The 20,340-nt window shown below is 40.5% G+C and overlaps 1 protein-coding gene across 1 annotated transcript in view; it reads left to right on the forward strand.

Moving 5' to 3' along the window:
* The window catches only part of LOC114876729 (glutamate receptor ionotropic, kainate 2-like), an 84,102-nt gene that overhangs the window by 31,713 nt on the left and 32,049 nt on the right, over positions 1 to 20,340 (forward strand). Inside the window, 5 exon segments of the mRNA XM_046285057.1 lie at positions 2,578 to 2,739; positions 10,313 to 10,564; positions 15,999 to 16,174; positions 16,612 to 16,665; positions 16,753 to 16,917. Coding sequence (XP_046141013.1) covers positions 2,578 to 2,739; positions 10,313 to 10,564; positions 15,999 to 16,174; positions 16,612 to 16,665; positions 16,753 to 16,917 — 809 coding nt within the window.

Genomic DNA, 20,340 nt, shown 5'->3' on the forward strand with positions numbered 1-20,340 from the left:
CCGTCAGAACAATGTAAGAATGAATCGTGGAGGATAGAAGCGACTTATACCATCCGATAAATGGATTAACTGGGTACAGCCGGAATAGCGTCGCTGAGATAAGTTTAAGATTCTTCAGGGGGTAGGAAAATACTGATAGCGCGTTTTTGGTAATTGTCACGTGCTTTTTCTTTGTCACTAACTTCAAGAATTCCAAGGCTATTTGGAAGATTCTAGTTTCACGCTGGTTCAAGCTTTGAATTACCATCATTAGAGTCTACAGATGTTAGTCGGTTATTTTCTTGCTCGCTGTTCGTTCCTGTTTGCACGGTTCGACCGTTTCAGCGAAACGGTGTCGAGGGCGAAAGCCGGTGAATCTTGATACAAGTCGTGTTTCAACGCGACAGATAACGTTCGAAGGAACGTTAAAGGTTGCTGAAGAGATGAGAAGATCAAAGTTCGAATATTTAAGCACGCCTCGGTGTTTTCGTCAGCTTTGTGCATCGGAATAGTGGAGTATACCTGGAAGGTATCCATCGAAGGGCAAACTTTGATTGAAAGTTGCAGAGAAAAGCGTGAATGAAGAGGAAATTTTTGTTAAGAAAATGGTCCCTCAGGTGATTACTAAAATAACCTCGATTTTAATAGAAAATTCCTGTTGTCGATTTCTTCGAGAATAAAAAGAAGGTCTAGAAATAAGATCCTTTTGAAAGGGGGAGAGCCTCGGGCAGAGGGCGCGTACTAGTTCGTTTAGCTATTCAAGCTGGTTCGAAATAATCCTTGGGTCGTGTACTCGCTGTAGGCATCGGTATGCACGGTTGAAGGAGGCTGAATAACATTTCTGACCCAATGCCAGCAGGTGTTTTAGGGAACGAGTGATACGAGCTGGTAGTTTGCCCGAAATTAGCACCCGACACGATGAATAAGCTTCATAGCTGATGGGAAAGCCGATGAAAGCAACGACATTCCGATTACTCTGCCCTCGTCCGTCACTGTCGCAACCCCTGGTGAACGGTTTCTAGATAGCAACACCCCTGAAGGAGCGTGCTCCATCGCAAAAATTGATAACACATCGTTATACTGGACATAGCTATTTTTCAACCGCGAAAGTACCATGCTTCGCCGAACTCTCTTACACGGATACCGATTAATGTCATCCTCATTTTTAATTAATTATGTTAATCAATGAAGCGAAGACGAATCGTTGCTTGTATTGCCATCTGGATTAATGGATTTGTAAGCAAAATAGAATTTCTAGAAAATTTAGACGCTAAAAGGTCTACAACTTGTACTCGACTCGTGTCTTTTTTCAGAAAATGCTTCTAGACAAATGAAATTTGTTTGGAAAATCTTATTTTCATTCGATGGATGAATGGTTTGCTTCGAACGTGCCCCTTTTGTTCACTGCTCGATCGGATTTGTGAACAGACAAACCGACCTCTTTAATCGAGCCAGTAGTAAAGCTCGCAGTAGTTCCGACCAGTGAAAGCTACTTTCTTTTAGCCAGACATTTTAAGACGATCTACCTAGAATAGAATCCATTGTTGTAATTTCTTGTAATGGGGAGGATGCCTTGGTAGATCTATTAATAATCCACGACACTTTGTAACTTATTTCTATTTCCACATTATTAGAGAGAGAGCCGGTGCGCAAGGTGTAGCTCATTAACACGCACCGCTCCGAATCTCGCATGACTTTCCATCTCGTATACTAATTCTAACTTAAAAGCGTAAACAATAGAAAACATTGTAAATTTATTGAATAACATCCTTGGAGACACTCTGTATATTAATGTTCTCTGAAACACCTGAAACAATACAACATACATGTACACGAAATTAATCAGAATGTTGATACTGGAAACTTGATCTACTTCCACCTCAGTGAAATTGACAAAGTGAGCCTTATCCTACATAATTACCTAATTTACAATCTCTATCAGGGTTCACTATCTAAATAATATCATCACGAGGTATCACGCTCTAAATAATATTTATAACATTAATAATTAAAAATTGCTGAACACTGTTTTCTATTTCGATTAAAATACACATGTATAGATTTAAACACACACAATCATCGAGTCCTTGACACGGTCCTACCTGCGACCTCGCTCAAGTTTGGGAGCATCGATCAGCAATTAGTAAACGAGTTTGCTCTGGCTCTCGAATCGCAAGTGAACTCGAGGAATCTGCCATTTGGGATACGATGGAACCTCCTCATGCAAATGGTCGGTGTCGAACGTATTACGAAACACTCGATCTGGTCACTTTGCGAAAAAGACACAATGCGTATACGAAATTCTAAACTGTAACGTCTGTATGAAAAATAAAAAACACTTGCGTCGATCGTTGCTTAAGAATACAGAATATATTTCGAATAAAAATTAATAATACGGCTGTAAGATCGTTCGGTGTCACTGATAGAATATACCTACCGAAGAGCACTTGTCCTTCGTCGGCAAAGAAAAGCAGGATCAGCAGCTTCTAAGTATACCGACATAAATAGGCTCCATTTTCATCGGCAATTCCGCCACCGTCGCGAAACGATATTTAACGAACCACTCTCCTCTGACCCATACGACGTGATTGATTGCAGGTGCTATATTCACTCATGACCAAAAGGATAGCAGTACAGAGCTGGCCTTCAAGTATGCCGTGTACAAAATCAACAAGGACAGGACCATCCTGCCGAAAACCACGCTGGAGTACGATATACAATACGTGCCGAAAGATGACTCGTTTCACGCGTCGAAAAAAGGTAAGTACCTACTAAAATACAACTACATATCTCTTATCCCGGCTTTCGTGATAAATTTCCTTTCTCACGAACACCTGGGAAGAAGAAAATTGAATATCGACCAGCGTGTTGACGTACCAGCTATTTTTCGTTGCCTTTGTGCTTTGCCGTTTAAGATGGCCGAAATTCCAACGAGGAGGACAGGAATGGATAATGAGGTTGACGTGGAAATTGTTTCGCAGCATCGAGCTGCCTGGTGGAAAATATATTTTCGTGTCGTTGTGTCAGGCAGGAACGTAACAGGTTTAGCGGTGGCATCGTTATTAAAGTAGCGCCTTTATTATCCGTTCCTTTATCAGCTGTCAAATTTTATTTGCATTTTTTAACACCGTAAACCAACCGATAATGAAATTCTTTTTCTATGAAAAATTTTTGATAGAGTTTCGTGGATCCTTCGATCGTTGCTTTCTATTTCATATAATCCTTTCTTTTACGAGTTTCTTATCATTTCCTTAGCCTGTGAAGTGTGAGACGAAGGAGTTTGGTGATAAACACGAGGCTCGAGATACGGTTTAACAAAATGCTTGTAACCTCCTCGAGGAGGGCCGAATGCGCTCGGTTCTTCGGGGGTGTTGGTCTAACTATACTGCAGCTGGGTTATATGCATGTAAATGCGGCCACTCGTGACCGAGATGAAGCTTCCAACACCGTTTGTTTCACATAAAGCGTTATCTGCCACCCGACCGTGGGGGCGTTTTTACGCTTTTACGGTTATATGCATACGCGGCGGATAAACGGGGATCGGTTATCGGACCTTTTGTCGATACTGTTATACCGGCTCGATTCGAAAGGTGACTGCTTTGAAGAAACACCCGAATGTTATAGATTATTCGTAACGAAACGAATAATGTTGGGAACTCTCGTTTGAATTTTATGTATCGGAGAAATTTGAATGCCCCTCGGTGTTAAGTAATTCCACGATCGAGTGACTGTAAAACTTTGACGATAGAGAGGGATTTGGTAGTTGAACTGACATGACCATCGAGATCTGAAGGGTGCATCGTACGAAAAAGCGAAATACGTGGCTCTTGCTGCGAAAGAAAGCGGAACTTTGTGGAACGTCACGTCGTGTCACGTGTTCGAGAGCACCTCTTGAGCTCTCTGTTCTCTATTCGGCTTGCGCGAATAATGCCCCCCTTCTCGATCTTCGATCTATCGCACGAAGCTCTCTCGACCGTGAACGTGTATATTTGCGAATTCTTTCCGGGTAAATCGTGCACCATTTCGGTCCACTTGCTTACATTTATCGTTACGATTCTTCTGAAGCAAGGTGCATTCGAAATGTGAATATTCAACTGGTAGAATAATCAACATCTTTTATCAAATGAAATTTATTCTTTTATCATATCAAAATTATTCTTTTTATTATTCATTCGTCGTGGAAAGCAGCCAGACCGGTACGAAATCCTCGAATAATAGAGCCTACAGGGAGTCTCAAACGTTTAGAGGGAGAGATTAAGCCGAGCGTATCCAGTGATCGTATTTCAGAGCTGGGTCAACGAGATTCGTGCTACCGCTGCTCTTTTCGCGATTTAAGCTTCGCCCGAGGCAACATCTGCTGTTCTATCGCGTCTAAAATCGTGCTAGCGTCACCGGTATACTCTGTTTCCTAATTTTTGCCGAGATAATTCCTTCGTTTTACCTTGCAATTCGTTGTACTTACACTATTTTACATTTGAACAGTTTGATAGAGAAAATATCATGTAAAATCAAATCAGAATGCTTTCTTATTAAACCTATGGTTTATCTTCTACTATTGTTCGAAGAGAAATTGGGAAAATAGAAAACTAGTCGAAAGGAGGATTTTCGTTTTCCAACCTCGCCCAAAGTATTTTCTTTTTATCGGAAAATGTAGACTTGGAAGAACAAGTGGACAACGGTACGCTAGATCCGTCTGTCTTCTCTGATACGATCCTTTCTTTGCCTTCTGTCTGTCTAGCTGTAAACTTGACGCGAAACGTAACCTTTTCTTTCATCCCTGTTTCCGACGAAGAAAATATCTTTTGCTGAACAAAAATTCCGGACGGTCGATTTGCCGAACTGCATACTACTCTCCTGCAACGATGCAACGTAAGAAATTTTTAAAATCATACCGTAAGCTCAACAACTTTTCACATGTAATATGCATACTTCAGGGTCTTTTCGAGTCTCGGATATTCAATTGTTTCCTGTAAAGTGGAATTCTTTTGTTGTAGTATCATTTATTTATTTCTCCTTTTACGTTTTGAAAAAATTCGAAATTTCATATTTCAAATTGTTTAAATTATTCTTTCTACAGTTTTGTTATTTCCAAACGTTAAGATCCTCGGGTAGAGCAATATTGATTTTACGACAGACAAAGGAATTATACGCACGATTATCCCGATTGAACCGAATTAATTAGCGGTGTCCGAAAGGGTAAATTACGCACATCAAAGGACAATCCTGTAGCTGCACTTGCAACCTCGTTAAGGGAATTGAAAGGAGGATCAACAAGAGTTGAACACCTCTGCGAAAGTGTCTTTGTTATCCGGTTTCCGGTATTTCCCGGCGTTTCGTGCCGTTCCAATCGAACGCGTATCGTATACTATTAGTTCCCATCAATAGTATAATACCAGGATAGTAGAGCAACGATTCGTTAAGGAGATCAGCTTTATTTTCCTACACTGTGAAAGCTGATAACACCCAGTGCGCGAAGTTTTCCTCGGACATCTGTGAGTTCGTAAACAGATTCGTGCTTTGCTTCTTTCTTTTTGTTCGTTCAGCGTGAACGTGTTGAAAAGTTTGCATCGATCCGGTGATTTTATTCCTTCGAGGGGAAAACTTGTCCTTGAGAAAAAGATTCATCGAGAAAAATATTTTCTTCGACTTACGTTTTTCATTTTCAAAGATCTGGCTAAAAGAAAGAATTAAATATCAACAGCGAATAAGGTGTTAACGAATTGTAACTTTATTAAGAGCAACGCGATTGAAAATGAACTCCAAAGAATCGTCGCAGACAGGTGCATCGCACTTCCGGTTGACGAACCACAAGTCCCATGTGGTAAGGTATCACGAATTTATTGGCACTGCCTCGAAGCCGAGAAATTGGATTTTTCCTGTCGAACCGTTTTACCGAAACGATGATAGGCCAATCCATGGTGGCTATAGATCGATACCCATGCCACTTAATTGCCCGCCCCTTTTCCCGCTACCGTTAATCCTTGTCCCTTCATCTTCCTTCTTCATCCCTTCGCTGCGACCTGACGCTGTCGTGGATGATGTAATTAGCGGGAGGAACTTTTGACTGGAAATCTAGCGGAAGTTTATCTTCCAATCGTTGGCCTTTTAATGGTTAATTAACCGGGAACGAATGGAAGAATGGGCAAGCGGACGAGAGGCGGTACGTTTAATAGAATAGATCTCCGGGCTGGATTCTTCAGAACGAGGAAAGTTCGATCGAAGGGAAGTCGAGCGGATTACCCAACGAGCCTGTACGTTACTCGTGTAACCGAATGATAAAAGGGACGACGAGACAGAAGGAGAATTAAGGAGAAAAGAAAACACTCGAGATTTGATTACGAAAGTTTAATTAAATCCGATTGAATGTTTACAAAAAATGACGGTCGTGAATTACAGGTACTCGTTATGAGAACGCACTTTGGAACAGACGATGCAGTTTTTTATTTTTAATGTATACCATTCTTCGCGTTCAACGAGCGAAATTAATTTTCTTCATCAGTGAAATGTTTCGTCGAGTGATCGGTGTAAAACACACCGAACTTCTACCCCTTTCGTCTAAACGGGACGAATTTTAAAGAGAAAAGGATCGAAGAAACACTCGAGAAGGCTGCTAAAGTTTTCGTGGCTTTTATAAAAACGAGAAAGACGATTGAAGGTAATCTGTTCAAAAGGTGCGCACAGCTGTTCGCGAGGGTATTTAACGTGGAATACTCGGTAATTAAGAGCGCTTTGCAAAGTTTTCACCACTCGGAGGGAACTGTTCTACCTTCTGCTTTAATATCGAGGCTGTTTTTAAATCTCCAACTCGAGTAAAATCGGGCATATCTTCATCCAGGGTAAATATTCCTCTTCTCCCGCGAATGTGTTTTCATGATTCTGTGGTGTTTTTTAACCGGTTACAAGTTAATTCGAAGTGAAACGCTTTGACGTGGGTGTATCGTTGCGAAAAGCTGAGCGAACATCCCCTTTACGAGAAAAATGGCCGGCTTCATGGTTTAATATTGTTTCTCGTTCGTTTGCCTGACGTATATTATGCATGAAAATAGAATAGTATAGCATCTTTGCGATGAAGACGTTCATCGTGATTATAAACCTGAAGAATTCTTCTTTATTGAGGCGTTCGCTCGTTAATTTGTATTTTAGAAACTTGAAAAATTTATTAAACTTTTCCAACTAATATGGTAACCTCGCTGTAATACAACAATTACAAGATTAATGACAAAATTGTAATTGTATTTAAGATAGAAATTTTTAATTATAAAGATATCTATAAAACTTTCTTGATGTATCTTCTGTATTATCTCACAACAAACTTAATTTTCATCCCCCTTCGTTCTTCATTCCATGAATTTTTTTCTCGTTACCGTCCCTTCCCGTTCCATTCAGAATACATTTTTTATTATTACCGATCGCTATCAATTCTTCACTCTTACACCGCGTCTGTCGTCGACTTTTCGTTTACCCAGACCTTTAACCGTTCTTCAACTTCTCCATTTCTTCCTCTGTCATTTCCACTTGTCCACCGCTCGAGGCGAAATCACCGACACAAAGGATACCGCTAATAGGACGGATATTAAAGAATAAACGAAATACAAGCAAAGTGGAAATGGAAACGACCGCGGGGCACGCGTTCCGAACAACCATACTTTTCCTATTTCGTTTCTCTTTTTTTTCCTCGAGTTATTAAATTGTAAATGAAGCTTTTCAGATTTCATCGAGTTTTCCGGTTGAATATTTCTCCAGAGTTCTGGCTTCGGAATACAAATTTGAAACTCGAATCGTATCTGTGCCCTAACGACTCCCCCAAATGGGAATACAGTTATATCCGTGATGTTTTAACGAGCCGAGAATGTGGGTTGGTAATTAGCCCGTGCTCGTAACTCATTAACCTCGTCTGGTTGATGATATTTTCTCTCTGGCTACTGATAATCGAAGGAACGTCTAGTCGCGAGGGTTCATAAATTCCGACGGCATTGTCATAATTTATACGACGCGTAACTGGCTCCACGGGGTTGGCCTGCAGGACGGAACATTTCGTGGGGCGATGTGTCATCAGCAACTCGGGGGAAACGATGATAGATACCGGGCTCGCTTTATCTTCCGTGCTGGGAAGTCGGTCGGACGTGGTCGTAAGTAGATAAGTCCTTTATGCTTGGAACTCGTCGAGTGGCTCGAGAATCGGTCGAATTTCCTGCAAGATTGAGCAAAACGACGGAAAATTTACAACGAGGATTATTTGCTTCGATGACAATTTTTCGTCTTTTTCACTATCTTCTTCTATCCTTTTAATTAACACGTTGAATGTCGCAGTGAAAGTCGGCATTTGTTGAAGAACGTATCGAAGCTCTAATTATTACGAATAGGAATAATTAATTTTCAAATTTCGTTATTTAGTTATTTTTACAAAATTAAAATTTTCCCATTGTTTCAATTTAATTTAATTTAATTTAATTTGATTTAATTAATTTAATTGTGATTTCGGTGACCGGTAATCCCATGGCATTCAACATGCTATTCTTTGCCAAAATGATTGCAATTTGTTCTTTCGATTCGGAACGTTTCGTCTCCGCGACAAGGTTGAATTCCATAGAGAGTCTTAATTGTTTTACCCAACACGTGTCTCAGCCTTTCGAAACCGCGCAGCGTAACAGTGGCACGTGGAAATTGCTGTTCCCGGTGGAACGTTTGAATCCATCAGTTCATGTCCCGTGTAATGTATTAACTTGGCGGCATAAGGACCGGTTCTCTGAGGTTTGAAAGGCTACGCAGTTGGCTAACTTGGTATCTGAGTAGTACACAGGTCTGCAGTAATAATCCTTGCTACTGGAACAAGATAACCGACACGGTGTTCGCTCGTCACGTTTCTACGTTTATGTTACTCGAAGTAGAATGGGCTAGACAAGATTCTGTTGAACATTGATACGATATTAACACTTGAGTCAATGGACCATCTTCGTTCCACTTGTAAAGTGTCCATTCATTTTTATATTAATTTTTCTACGTATACCTATTACCTTAGGCATTACATTGCCGTTTGCTATACAGAAAGTAGACGGTTCAAAGCATTGAGAAATATGGGATTCCTATATGGAGATTCCCATAGTCAATAATGAGGATCGTGGAAGCAAGGATGACAGTACAGTAGTAATACAGTCAATAACCTTCGCCCCTATATTCACCCTGATCCCTACAAAAATATACTTAAAAAATTTTCATGGTGAAAATTCTTGACTTTGGCAAAGGAAACGACAATTCCAGTTGTCCATCCCTTGAACCTATTTTCACCTCTCTCTCTCTCTCTCTCTCTCTCTCTCACTTCGAGTAAAGATACAATCGGGGTTATAGCTATCAAGGGAATTGATATCGCATCAAAGTTTCGCGCGCAAACGCAACAACGTCGAACAGAGAGAGAGAGAACAACGCCATTATCGGTAATAATCGACATTTCGCCTGTCTGTGAAACAATTTCGAATAGCCATAAAGGAAGTTTACGGCGTGAAACGACAACTGTGCTCGTGTATTCAGCTTTACCGACCCGTTAATGCCGCATTAACGTCGTTCTCTAGTCATCTACGCGTGTACGATCTTAATGGGCTGTTCTCGGTCTCGCAGATTTCTCCTTGTAATACTACAACGAACGAACACGCCACGAAATTTCATTTAACGATTACACGGATTTGCGAACCCCATAGAAAAGCAAGCAATTTATACCCATAACGTAGGAGTAAATTGTACATTATTAAAATAATGTAAATATACCTCTACAATTATTTTACATCACACTAAACTTATACATATATTATTGTTGGATTATTTGGTCTTTTAGTTACAAGCAAAAATGAATCTTGGTGTTGAGACACTGGGTGGATTGTAAAGAAAAGGATCTAACTTACTGTAACCATAGTCAATGGGCCTCTAGCCGTACCTAAACCTAAAGGCCTGTATAATAAACACGTTGCAGACCCAGACTGTTATTTTTCTTTATGGAAGTGGGCGCCAGATTTTCTGCCATGCATTTTGCAGAAAGTCTCACTTCTTAGCTCAGCCTTCGTAGAGTAAAGACGTCCTTCCTAGTTTATAATAAAAATGGTTTTTATATTAAAATATCTTGGGTTTCATTGAATTTTAATCCCATACTACATTAAAGTAAATATTAATCGATTGATGATTGTTTAAATTAATTGAATTGGAGGTAAATATACAAAACAATAGACAAACTATGGTTATCAGAATAAATGACTAATTTGATATTTCAAACTGTACTCGTTATTAATTCAAGGTAAATTAGATGAGCAAAGCAATGAATGAAAATCAATTTACGGTATGTTTGCAGCGTGTCAACAGGTTAAGTATGGGGTGCAAGCGGTATTCGGTCCGTCCGATCCCATTCTGGGCCAACACATCCACAGCATTTGCGACGCACTGGACATTCCACATTTGGAAGCCAGGCTGGACCTGGACACAGAGGCGAAAGAGTTCAGCATCAATCTTTATCCCGCACAAACTTTACTCAACGCCGCTTATCAGGACATCATGGAGTTCCTTAATTGGACCAAGGTCGCCATTATCTACGAAGACGACTACGGTGAGTGATGAAATTAACCCATAAGATAAAAATAATCAAACCATTCGTTTTCCTGGTATAATAACAACTGAAAGAGCCGTTCGAAACGTTAATTAGAATTCTCGCGATGAAACTCTATAAAATAAAGCTCGTACGATGTCTGATAGGGTGGCACCTGCACCTTACACAATTCCTTTCGGTCCCTTTCCATTATTCATAGTCGAAGAAGATCAAGAGCAAAGAATGGCGGAACGCGGAACGAGCAGCAAGTGGCGGAAGGAACCTTCGAGCAGTTTAAACCGCCATTTCGCGAATTAATTAGACGAAATTTCCTCCCTGGAGGACGTTTTCTTCGCTGGTACGACGAGGACGAGGACGTTTCTCATTACGAATGAATTTCATTATCTCAGTTTTTGCGACTGAAAGCCAACTACGGTTATTAATTGATATTATTTCATTGCTATTTCCAAGTAATCGAGTGATACTTCCATCTATTCGACTTTTGATTTTTATATTAAACAAAAGCTTATACATGTCCTACTTCACGGTTCACTCTCCACGCGACTATTCGCATAAAACGAGCAGAGATTATGAATATGCATCTTCCTTAATGTCCATGACAAAAAGACTGTTCGACGCGAGGATCTGCAAGAACACTTGGCATCGCGTGCTCTTTCTCCCCTTCTCTAAATGCTTTTAATTTAGACAGTTCCCGAGATTTATTAGCTTTTTTCAAAATTTACCGAACACGGATATAAATTCTAAGGCAACCGTGTTTCTTATTTTCCTTTTTTCAACAGTTTTCACCCATAATTCAGAATTACCCTGAACAACTATCATAAATATCTACTGATACAGCAAAGTTAATTCGATGCACGATGAAAATTTCTCCGCCGAAGAAATATGAAGAAAATATAATAAGTGCAGTATTTCAGCTGGGAGTGCATTAGCTCGCGTTCGAGGCTCGTAACAAACGGCTCCTCACTCCCTCCTCATCGAACGAATTTTCAACGATCCTAATAATGCTTTAATGGGACACCGCCCAACGTTAAGCCTTGTTACTCATACCAACGTGTCCCATCGAGCCGCAGTTTCCGGGGATCGGAAGCTAAACTTCACAAAACGGCTCGTTGAAAATTTCAATTCACATATTTTAACCTGTCGCGTATTAATTTCATGCCTGTAATTAACTTTTTCGATGCTAAACCTTTCCTGCTGTCTCAGCGCCAAATATTTCAAGTGATATTGTATTTGAAAACGTGTCGATACTTATTAAATTTTTAATGTGCCAATTACTTAGTTCGTTTAAAAGTTCCACCACTTCTCGAGCAACCATTTGACGAAAGGTTCGTTAAAAAATTTCAACGTTTGGAGCTGAACAAGTTCTTTGCTCGACGAGCCGCGTAACTCCCTTGATCCCAGGGGCAATGGACTTGCAATGAACAGTAAGGACTTCAAGTTGGCGGAACTACCGAAAGTTACTCGAATTCCTCTGATTCCAGCGGTTTGTCGATTGAATGTTTGAAAGTTACGATTTGATTTCTACCCGCGATAAGCTCGTTCAGCTGTTGCATTAAATTCAAAGTTTCATTTGGCGAAATAGAAAAATCCTTTGCAATTAAAGGATCATTCTTCGAAGGGGAGGATAAAATAGAGGAAAACTGTTCTTTAGGAAAAGATAGAAACGAAGGTCGGAGTGGAAGCATTTCGTTCCTTTTCCCGTAATCCTGGCAGTCGGATTCCGTTTCCTTACGCCTCGAGAATCGCCAATGAACCTTCAACTACGACTATCATCGAAGCATTGTGAAACTCGCAGGACCTTCCTTTCGATCCTTCTTTATTCGCCGAGCTACGCTCGCCTTTCTTCCGGAACACCGTGGACAATGGGAGGACGCGAGGACGCATTTGAAACTTTCGAATGGTAGAATATCGTTTATCCTTCGATCTGAATGATGCAGCTGTAATTCACGAATTGTGAATACCGTTTGGAGAGAGCATCGTGTTTAACGAGCATTTCACGGTAATGCTTCTAACACTTCGACGCGCGAATTTCCATATCCATTCAGAGATGAAAAAAGGAGGAGGAAAGGAAAATATTCGTGGGAATTGAAATAGAAATTTGAACGTCTTCGAATGAAATTATTTATCATAGGAGGCTTGAAACCTTTGAAATTTAACGTAGCTCGAATCACCGAAGCTCTCTCGTTAATTCAGCAAAGTTACTTCGACGTTTCCTCAAATTTCCCAATCGCAAGTTGTTAACATCCTTGCAAACGCAGACGGTTTGAATTTTCCTTTAGCCATCGTTGCATCGAAGTTTCGAAAGTTCTGGTTCCAACATTCGAAGACACGCGCCGTGTCATCCCGGTGCGTATTTCCTCGAGGAAAAATGAAAATAGTCCCGTAGGAAGGCATTGAAATCCTCGCGTCAGACGCAGCCTAGCTGTCGAGCAATACCGTCTGACGTCTGAGATTTCCGAAATATCTGTCGTAGAAAGTGGCAGGAACCAGCAGTCTATCGCTTCCGGGGGGGAGGGTGCATCGCCGTCAACTACCCCCGTGGAAATATGTACCCAGTCTGCTGCCACGTACGCGCGACATGGCAAGTAAGTCGTTGTGACGAAGAGTTGCCGCTGTCTCCTCTTCGCGATTCGCGCGCATGGAGGCTGAAAGATGGAGCGGATACGTGCTCCCGTAGAAAAGAAGAAAGCTTTTGGGCAGAGTCGGCGAGCAAAGAGAATACAAAGCTGAGGGAAATAAAGGATGACGAAACGTGCCTGACGGAACGGAAGAGACAGGTTAGAGGGGGATGGTAGAAGATAAGAAGGGAAAAGTAGAAAGTATGGACGGCAGGGAGGAAGAGATTTCGTGGATTTACCAGTTGAAAGAAGAATCCTCGGTGTTTAACGGCGCTTTCGTGACGGACATCGAGATTAAAGAGTAGCGTGGCTATCTAGCCGTCAACCTAAACGAAGAATCACGAGGTGTCTCGTTACGCGAGGAGAAATGCGATTTAAAGCAGCCGCGACCCCGTCATTATCGCGGAACGCGACGAAAGTGTCCCTTGAATAAAACCGTAAATGTCAAATGGTTCCTTTATCGCTGGCTTTATGGAAGATCGTCAACGCGACTGCGGGATTAAAAAAAGGAGCTTCAACATTTTCGTTACGGACAACTATAATCCTCTAACTTAAGGGGGGAACCTGGTTTAGGACGCTGAAAATTGCATAATATCGAGCAATTTTTTTTATTTGAAACATATAAACCAAACAAATTTTTAATCTTCATAAACTTACCTTCTATTTGAACTAAAAAAAATATTAGAAAGTCGAGAATTGACAAATTTATTCAATATTGAAGAAAAATTTCTTTTTTGACCCACAAATGATTTGCAAAAAAAAGTTGTTTGACATAACTTTTTATACAATGTTTTTAGTTTAAATAGAAGCTATACTAATAAGCTTTAAAATAAGCCCCGGTTCATTAACATCCGTTGATTACAATTTGTTTAATCGTGTACGCAATTTCTGAAACTTTGGCAAAATATTTTCAGATGTGCCTACTATCGATTAATATGACTTCCAAAAAATCGATTTTTTTAGGTCCCTCCCTTAATGGCGTTTAAGTTTCAAAATAAAAAAGAAAATGCAATCGCTGCTTTTTCGAAGCGACGGATTTAAGAGGAAAGATGGAAATCACAGGCACACGCAATGGAACAATAATGTAATTGGTATTACACGTATCTTGGAAAGCTATTAAACTGTTGTCATACGGTTTCGCGTGTTAAAATTAATTCGACAGGTTGGCCGTTGATCGACGCCGATAAGTAACCAAGGCAACCGGTTAATCGATGTCTCTGCGAGGTAGAATTAAAACGTTAAACAGGTTTCACCGGTGCTCTTGGAAAATACGTGGGATATCAATCTACCTGAATTATCTGATAAGCGCGAAGGCAGCAGAACGAAAGAACCGTGACGTTGATGGCAATTTATCATCGAGATCGATCCATTTGTTTCGATAAAATATGCATGAGCGGAAAAACGCGAGCAATTCGATTGCCTCGACTGTCAACCATCGCTGGATGCAGGCGCGAAGGACGAACCGTCTTCCTTGCTCACCCTCGCCAATATTTCATCCCCCTCTGGTGGTTTATCGGTATTCGAAGCACGATCGTAAACGATTGTCATTAGAGTAAGTAAATGCCGATATAATAATTTGTTTTGCGGCTGAGTTTTCGTCTCCCCGGAGAAATCATCCTCTTTCGCGGACCGGAACCGCGAGCTTCTCTTTTTATCCGCTCGAATCTACCAGTAATTGAAGCAGCTATCTTTTCCCGTACGTTGAACCCGACACATCAGCGTGCTGGGATTTATAAGTGGGTCGCTTCCTGTATAAAAGGAATCCCTTAATGTTTCTACTCGATGATTTATCTTCTTGTTATTTTCACGCGATGCGTTTCTGAAATTTTTCAAACCGAAGACAAACGTTTACCTTATTGAATTTCAAACAATATGATTCGTTTAATTCTGTTACAATTGACTTTGTCTTTAGTCATTTATCAAAGCATTATCAAAGCTTTCGATAAGGAACAAGGAGAATCCTTGTGGTGGAACAGTGATCGAAACAATATTTCCCTTTCCATTGTCGTTATCTTCGGAATGGGTCAATGCACGAACGAGCAAGTTGAATGTTTACAGATTTGGCAAACAACTCGCCAGCTTATCTCACCCACTGGCGACAATTAAATTCCATTTCTCTTGTTCGAGGATTATAATCCTTGTATGGATTTGTCTCTGTCGATCGATGGATCTGCAAGATACAGTGAATCGTGTTTGAAAAGAATTAGTTGTTTGTGGAGAAACAGAATTGATTGGGGGGATGGTGAGAATCGTTGACGCCCGAGGGAGCAGAGGATCTGAAACGAGCAAGTTTCGAGTGGAAACTTGAAAGGGAACGAACTGGAACCTCGGAAGACCCGCAAGTCGAGATGATACCTTGATTACTTAGGCGGTGGAAAGTATTGATTTCATCGGGCGACGCGATTCACAGGTTTCCGTTCCATTAAACGGTCGGCCTAATAATGTCTAAGAAGATTCGTCAAGAAATTATTATATTTCATCGTCGTTAGACCGTTGCCGAAGCCTGTATCAAAATTATGAAAATGTTTGATCGAGTTGCAATTAATTTTGATGATCATTCGCGAATCTAATTATCATCTGTCTCTTAGTGGTCGTAAAGGAGGCGACGAGGTATGAGGATTGATATCGGTGCCGAGAAAACTAATAATACCTAGAAGTTTAGCAAATTGCCAGTCGTTGAGACGGGAATAAAATTCCAGAGTCGACGACTTCGACGAACGAACGAACGAACGAATGCTTTCGAGATGATTGGCTTCCATTTTAATCGACGCTTACTACACAAGGCTTTAATCGCGTCCCTCTCGTGCTGGTTTCAGGATTGGTGAAGCTAAGAGAGCTCGTCAGGTCGCCGAAGTCTCGGGAGATCGAGGTTAACCTCAGGCAGGCCGACCCGGATTCCTACCGGCAGGTTCTATCCGAGATGAAAAGCAAGGAAATACGGAATCTCATCGTGGATACCAAACCGGAGCACATGCATCATTTTCTGCGAATGGTAACCGCATATTCCTGTATCGATTTCCCACGACCGTGGCTTCGATAATCCTTTCTGCTGTAAACACCACCCCGGGGTCATATCCATTCTTCTCTGCATTCGTTTCCATGAAACCTGCAACGGTTATTTGCAATTCTCAATATTCCTCTGTTTATTTTATATAAAGAATTGTAAATGCATGGTACTTGAACAGCACCAATGAACGTGTTAGAAATAAAATCACTAGCAGTTGGAGGTATCAGTGCATCGAACGTTGCCATCAAATGTGAATTACCCGAGTGAAAAAGCTTCAACCACCATTCTATGGAACAATAAAAACAATACATTTTTCGCGTGTAAAAAATTGTAGAGAGCTGAGGGGAATCGAGGCAATAAACGCGGCTCATACTAGTGGAAATAAATCCTTTTATACGTATATGTACATACTCCGCTTTCAGATCCTGCAGCTGCAAATGAACGACTACAAGTACCACTATCTCTTCACGACTTTCGTAAGTACACTTGGGCTTGGGTACTCGAAGGAAGAACCAGAGGCGAGCGGACAGCTCGAGAACTTGATTCGTCTGTTCGTTTTCCAGGATATCGAGACCTTCGACCTCGAGGACTTCAAGTACAATTTCGTCAATATCACTGCCTTCCGTCTGGTAGACGCCGAGGACGTGGGTGTGCGTGGAATCTTAAGGGACATGGAACGATACCAGCCATCCGGCAATACCATCCTCAACAAATCGAAAGTTATACAGGTAAGATTTTTCCAAGTACAGTCGGTCGTCGTGCCTCGGGGCGATCAAATATTCACCCCTTCCCCCCATCACACGATGTTTCAATGTTTGCGCGATTTGTTATTGCACGATCCTTCGTATTTCGCTTATCTAAACACGTCCGATTTACGTTTTATTCGCCAATCCGTGAGTACGAACACGTTCGTGTACAACTAGCTTCGTCCCTTAGGAATAGATGATATTCGGGACAATATTTCTCTACTAAAAAGTGAGGTTCAATATTCAGGGATGGAAAATTGGAAAATTTTATAGATTCTATTTTTGTAATAAAGTTACACCGAGGAAGTGCAATATTGCATGGGAAAATTTTTTCGCGAACGCTTTTAAAATCCAGAGACAAAGATCGCTTCCCAACGATAAAAAGTTACAAGACTTTTTATTTTTAATAAGGTTATACTGAAAATTTACGATATCGCAATCTTTTTACTTTTAAGAAATCTCGATAATTCGACTATTCCTAAAGGGATCGGTAAGCGTCGATTGAAAACGATGGAAAACCGAGGTGCGATTTATCCAGGATACAAATGTCGAAAATAATCCTTGCGCCCAGTGACGTGATACTTTATTGATCGTAAAGCGGAGGCGCGAAACGAGGCCGGTGACGGAAACTGCGAGACACGTGTCGACTCGCGACCATGGATGTTAAAACAATGTAACCGATGTGAGGTTCGAGTGCTCGCTGGAAAACCGGCTGTTACAATTCGTCCCGTCGATATGAAACGAAATGTTTCGTGCGGCTGTAAAATAATTTGAGAGAGCTTCCGAAATCGTGTCGCGGCAGACGGGGTTTAAACGTCGACAAACGGGGTTCGTTAGGGGGATGAAGAGTGGCGAGAACGATGACGAGTTTCGTTGGCCAAATTTTCCTCGTCGAGGTACTTTAATGAAACACGTAAGCCAGCACGAACATCGTCCTTTTTATACCTTGTTGTGTTCACGACGCGTGAACGTGCGTATTTTTGCTGGATTTACATGTAGATTGAAACGCACCGGACTTTTGTTAGTTGCCTACCTTTTTTTTCGCATACATCTCTGTGTTTCAACTATTGCAGGGCTCCTAGCAAAGGAAAGTTAAATGAATTCGTCGTTGAACGAGTCTGGCTTTCGGAAAATCATAAAAAATAAAGGGAAAATATTTCTGCATCGAGGTAGACATACAGTGGGTCGCAAAATTATTCGCTTAAATTGGACCAAATGACGTGAGGTTTCTCAAGAAGCTATACAAATTAATTTACTAAGATATGTGCTTTCGTCGTTTTAAAAAATTACAATTTGTCGAAATCGGGTAAAAAATAGTAAAAGGCAATTTTTTAACTTTTTTATTTGAGCCTGTAGTGAAAATTTAAAATATGAGATTCGGTCAATGCACTGAGAAGTTACAAGCAATTAAAATATCTAAAAATCGTGACTTTTCATCTAAAAGTCGCGATTCTCGGAAATTTTAATTACTTGTAAACTTCTAAGTGAATTGGCTGACCTCGATGAAATTTTCAGCATACACAACTTATTTGAATCTACGAAAGACATATTTTAAATTTTCATTAGAGGCTCACATAAAGAAGTTGAAAAGTTACCCTCCACTATTTTATCTCACGGTTTGAACAAATTGTAATTTTTTAAAACAACAAAAGTATGTAACTCAGTAAATTAATTTTTATAGCTTCTCAAGAAACCTTAAGTGATTTGGTCCGATTTTAAACGGTGAGCGAATAATTTTCTGACCCACTGTATAAGCATGTTGATAAAATTTTAAAAACGTTCCGTAGACGTCTGGCCATTCAACGTGAAATTCTTCCATTTAATAACGCGATGTTCCATTCTCTGAAAATGTAAACGGGTGTCAGAGTTTACGAGAGATATACCCAGCCAGCTGCTTCTCTTATTATTCCATCCAGCAGGGTTCGTCAGGATAACCAGATTCCCATGGAAATACGTATCCGTTCCTCGGTTCGATCGTAACGCTGTTTCTCGTGAAAACAAGCTTGCAAGCTCGCGAAAAAACGATAACAATTGCGAATAAACCGATAGATAAATTACATCAGACTTTTAACTAAACTTATTATCTCGGTAAATATTTTTTCTACATAAATGCAAACCGGAAATTGAAATTCTATATCTCGCATATCAAGTAATATAATTAAAAAATATTATTCTACATTTTTAACTTTATTTTTGCAAGTAGAATCATTTGCTACCCTGGTCAATCTTGTATATTTCGCGGTAACGATATTTCAACGTCCAACGTCTTCGCCGATGTTATTTGGGATGTATCATATTTCCAGGGTTTCCTCGTAAGGCTTCTTTTCTGGGAAAAGAATGTAGCTAATTAGTCTAGTCTGTTTAAAGTCTAGCCTTTTCTTCGAAGAATTTCTAATATATGGAAATTGATTTAAACATCACCGGCATATGGGTAACCATTGATTTCTCGTTGCTGGAAATTAACATAAAATGAAAGTAACGGGCCAGATGACTCGGTATGTTTCAGCTTGAATTATCACACGATTATCAGAGCGAGAAATAGATTTTTCCTTGTCTCGCCAAATGTTTCCAACCGTTTGCTATAAAACACGCCAGGAGACCGAGTCGCGAGAATAGCTGTCCCAAAAGAGAATCGTATTTCTTTCCCGGAGTAGAATACTTAATTCGTTGGCTTTTAGAAGCAAAGGGTTCGTTTAAAGTACCCTCGAACGGCTCGTTTGAATCGACGATCGAGAAACGAGACGGGGGAAAAAAGAAGAAAATTCAATGAACCGAAGATTTCTCTGACGAACAAAGGGATGTCAAGAAAATTGAACGCGTTAGCGCGATATAATTGAACGGTTAGAAGAACGTAATTTCTCCCTTGGCTACGCAGATTCCTGCTAAGCAAGCTCCTTCGATCCCTTCTCTCGTTTATTTGGGAAGAATAAAAAGAAAAGGTAAACGTACTTTGAGGTAAAAAGTAAGGGTACAGTTTCGAACGAGTCGCTCGGATTAAAGAACTCGGGGAAGATTTATGATTCACGGCGGTGCTGGGGGCTGAGAAAGAGTTTTCTAATTACATCCGCGGCAACCGCTCAACTTCCGGCATCGGTTGAGCTCGTATTTAATGTTTTGCTTTAGAGTACCCAGCGAAATTCTACCGTTAAGGCTGATGGAATTTTCTCCCTTTGAATTTAGTTATTTTAATCAGTGAATATTTATAGCGAAGTAAAGTTTCGTTGAATAATTTCAAATACCATGAATTTCAATGCGTTGTTAAAGATTTTCGCACGTCATTTTCAGCAAAATTCCTTTACCAATAAACCTGGATCTAAATTGAAACATTCTCACTCGAACGAAGGGTGCAAAACAGATTTTCCTGTTGATTGCTCGCAAAAAGCGAAACGAAAGGCAGTTAATTCC

Source organism: Osmia bicornis, chromosome 3 (assembly GCF_907164935.1).
Source record: "Osmia bicornis bicornis chromosome 3, iOsmBic2.1, whole genome shotgun sequence".
In the NCBI taxonomy this organism is placed as follows: domain Eukaryota; kingdom Metazoa; phylum Arthropoda; class Insecta; order Hymenoptera; family Megachilidae; genus Osmia; species Osmia bicornis.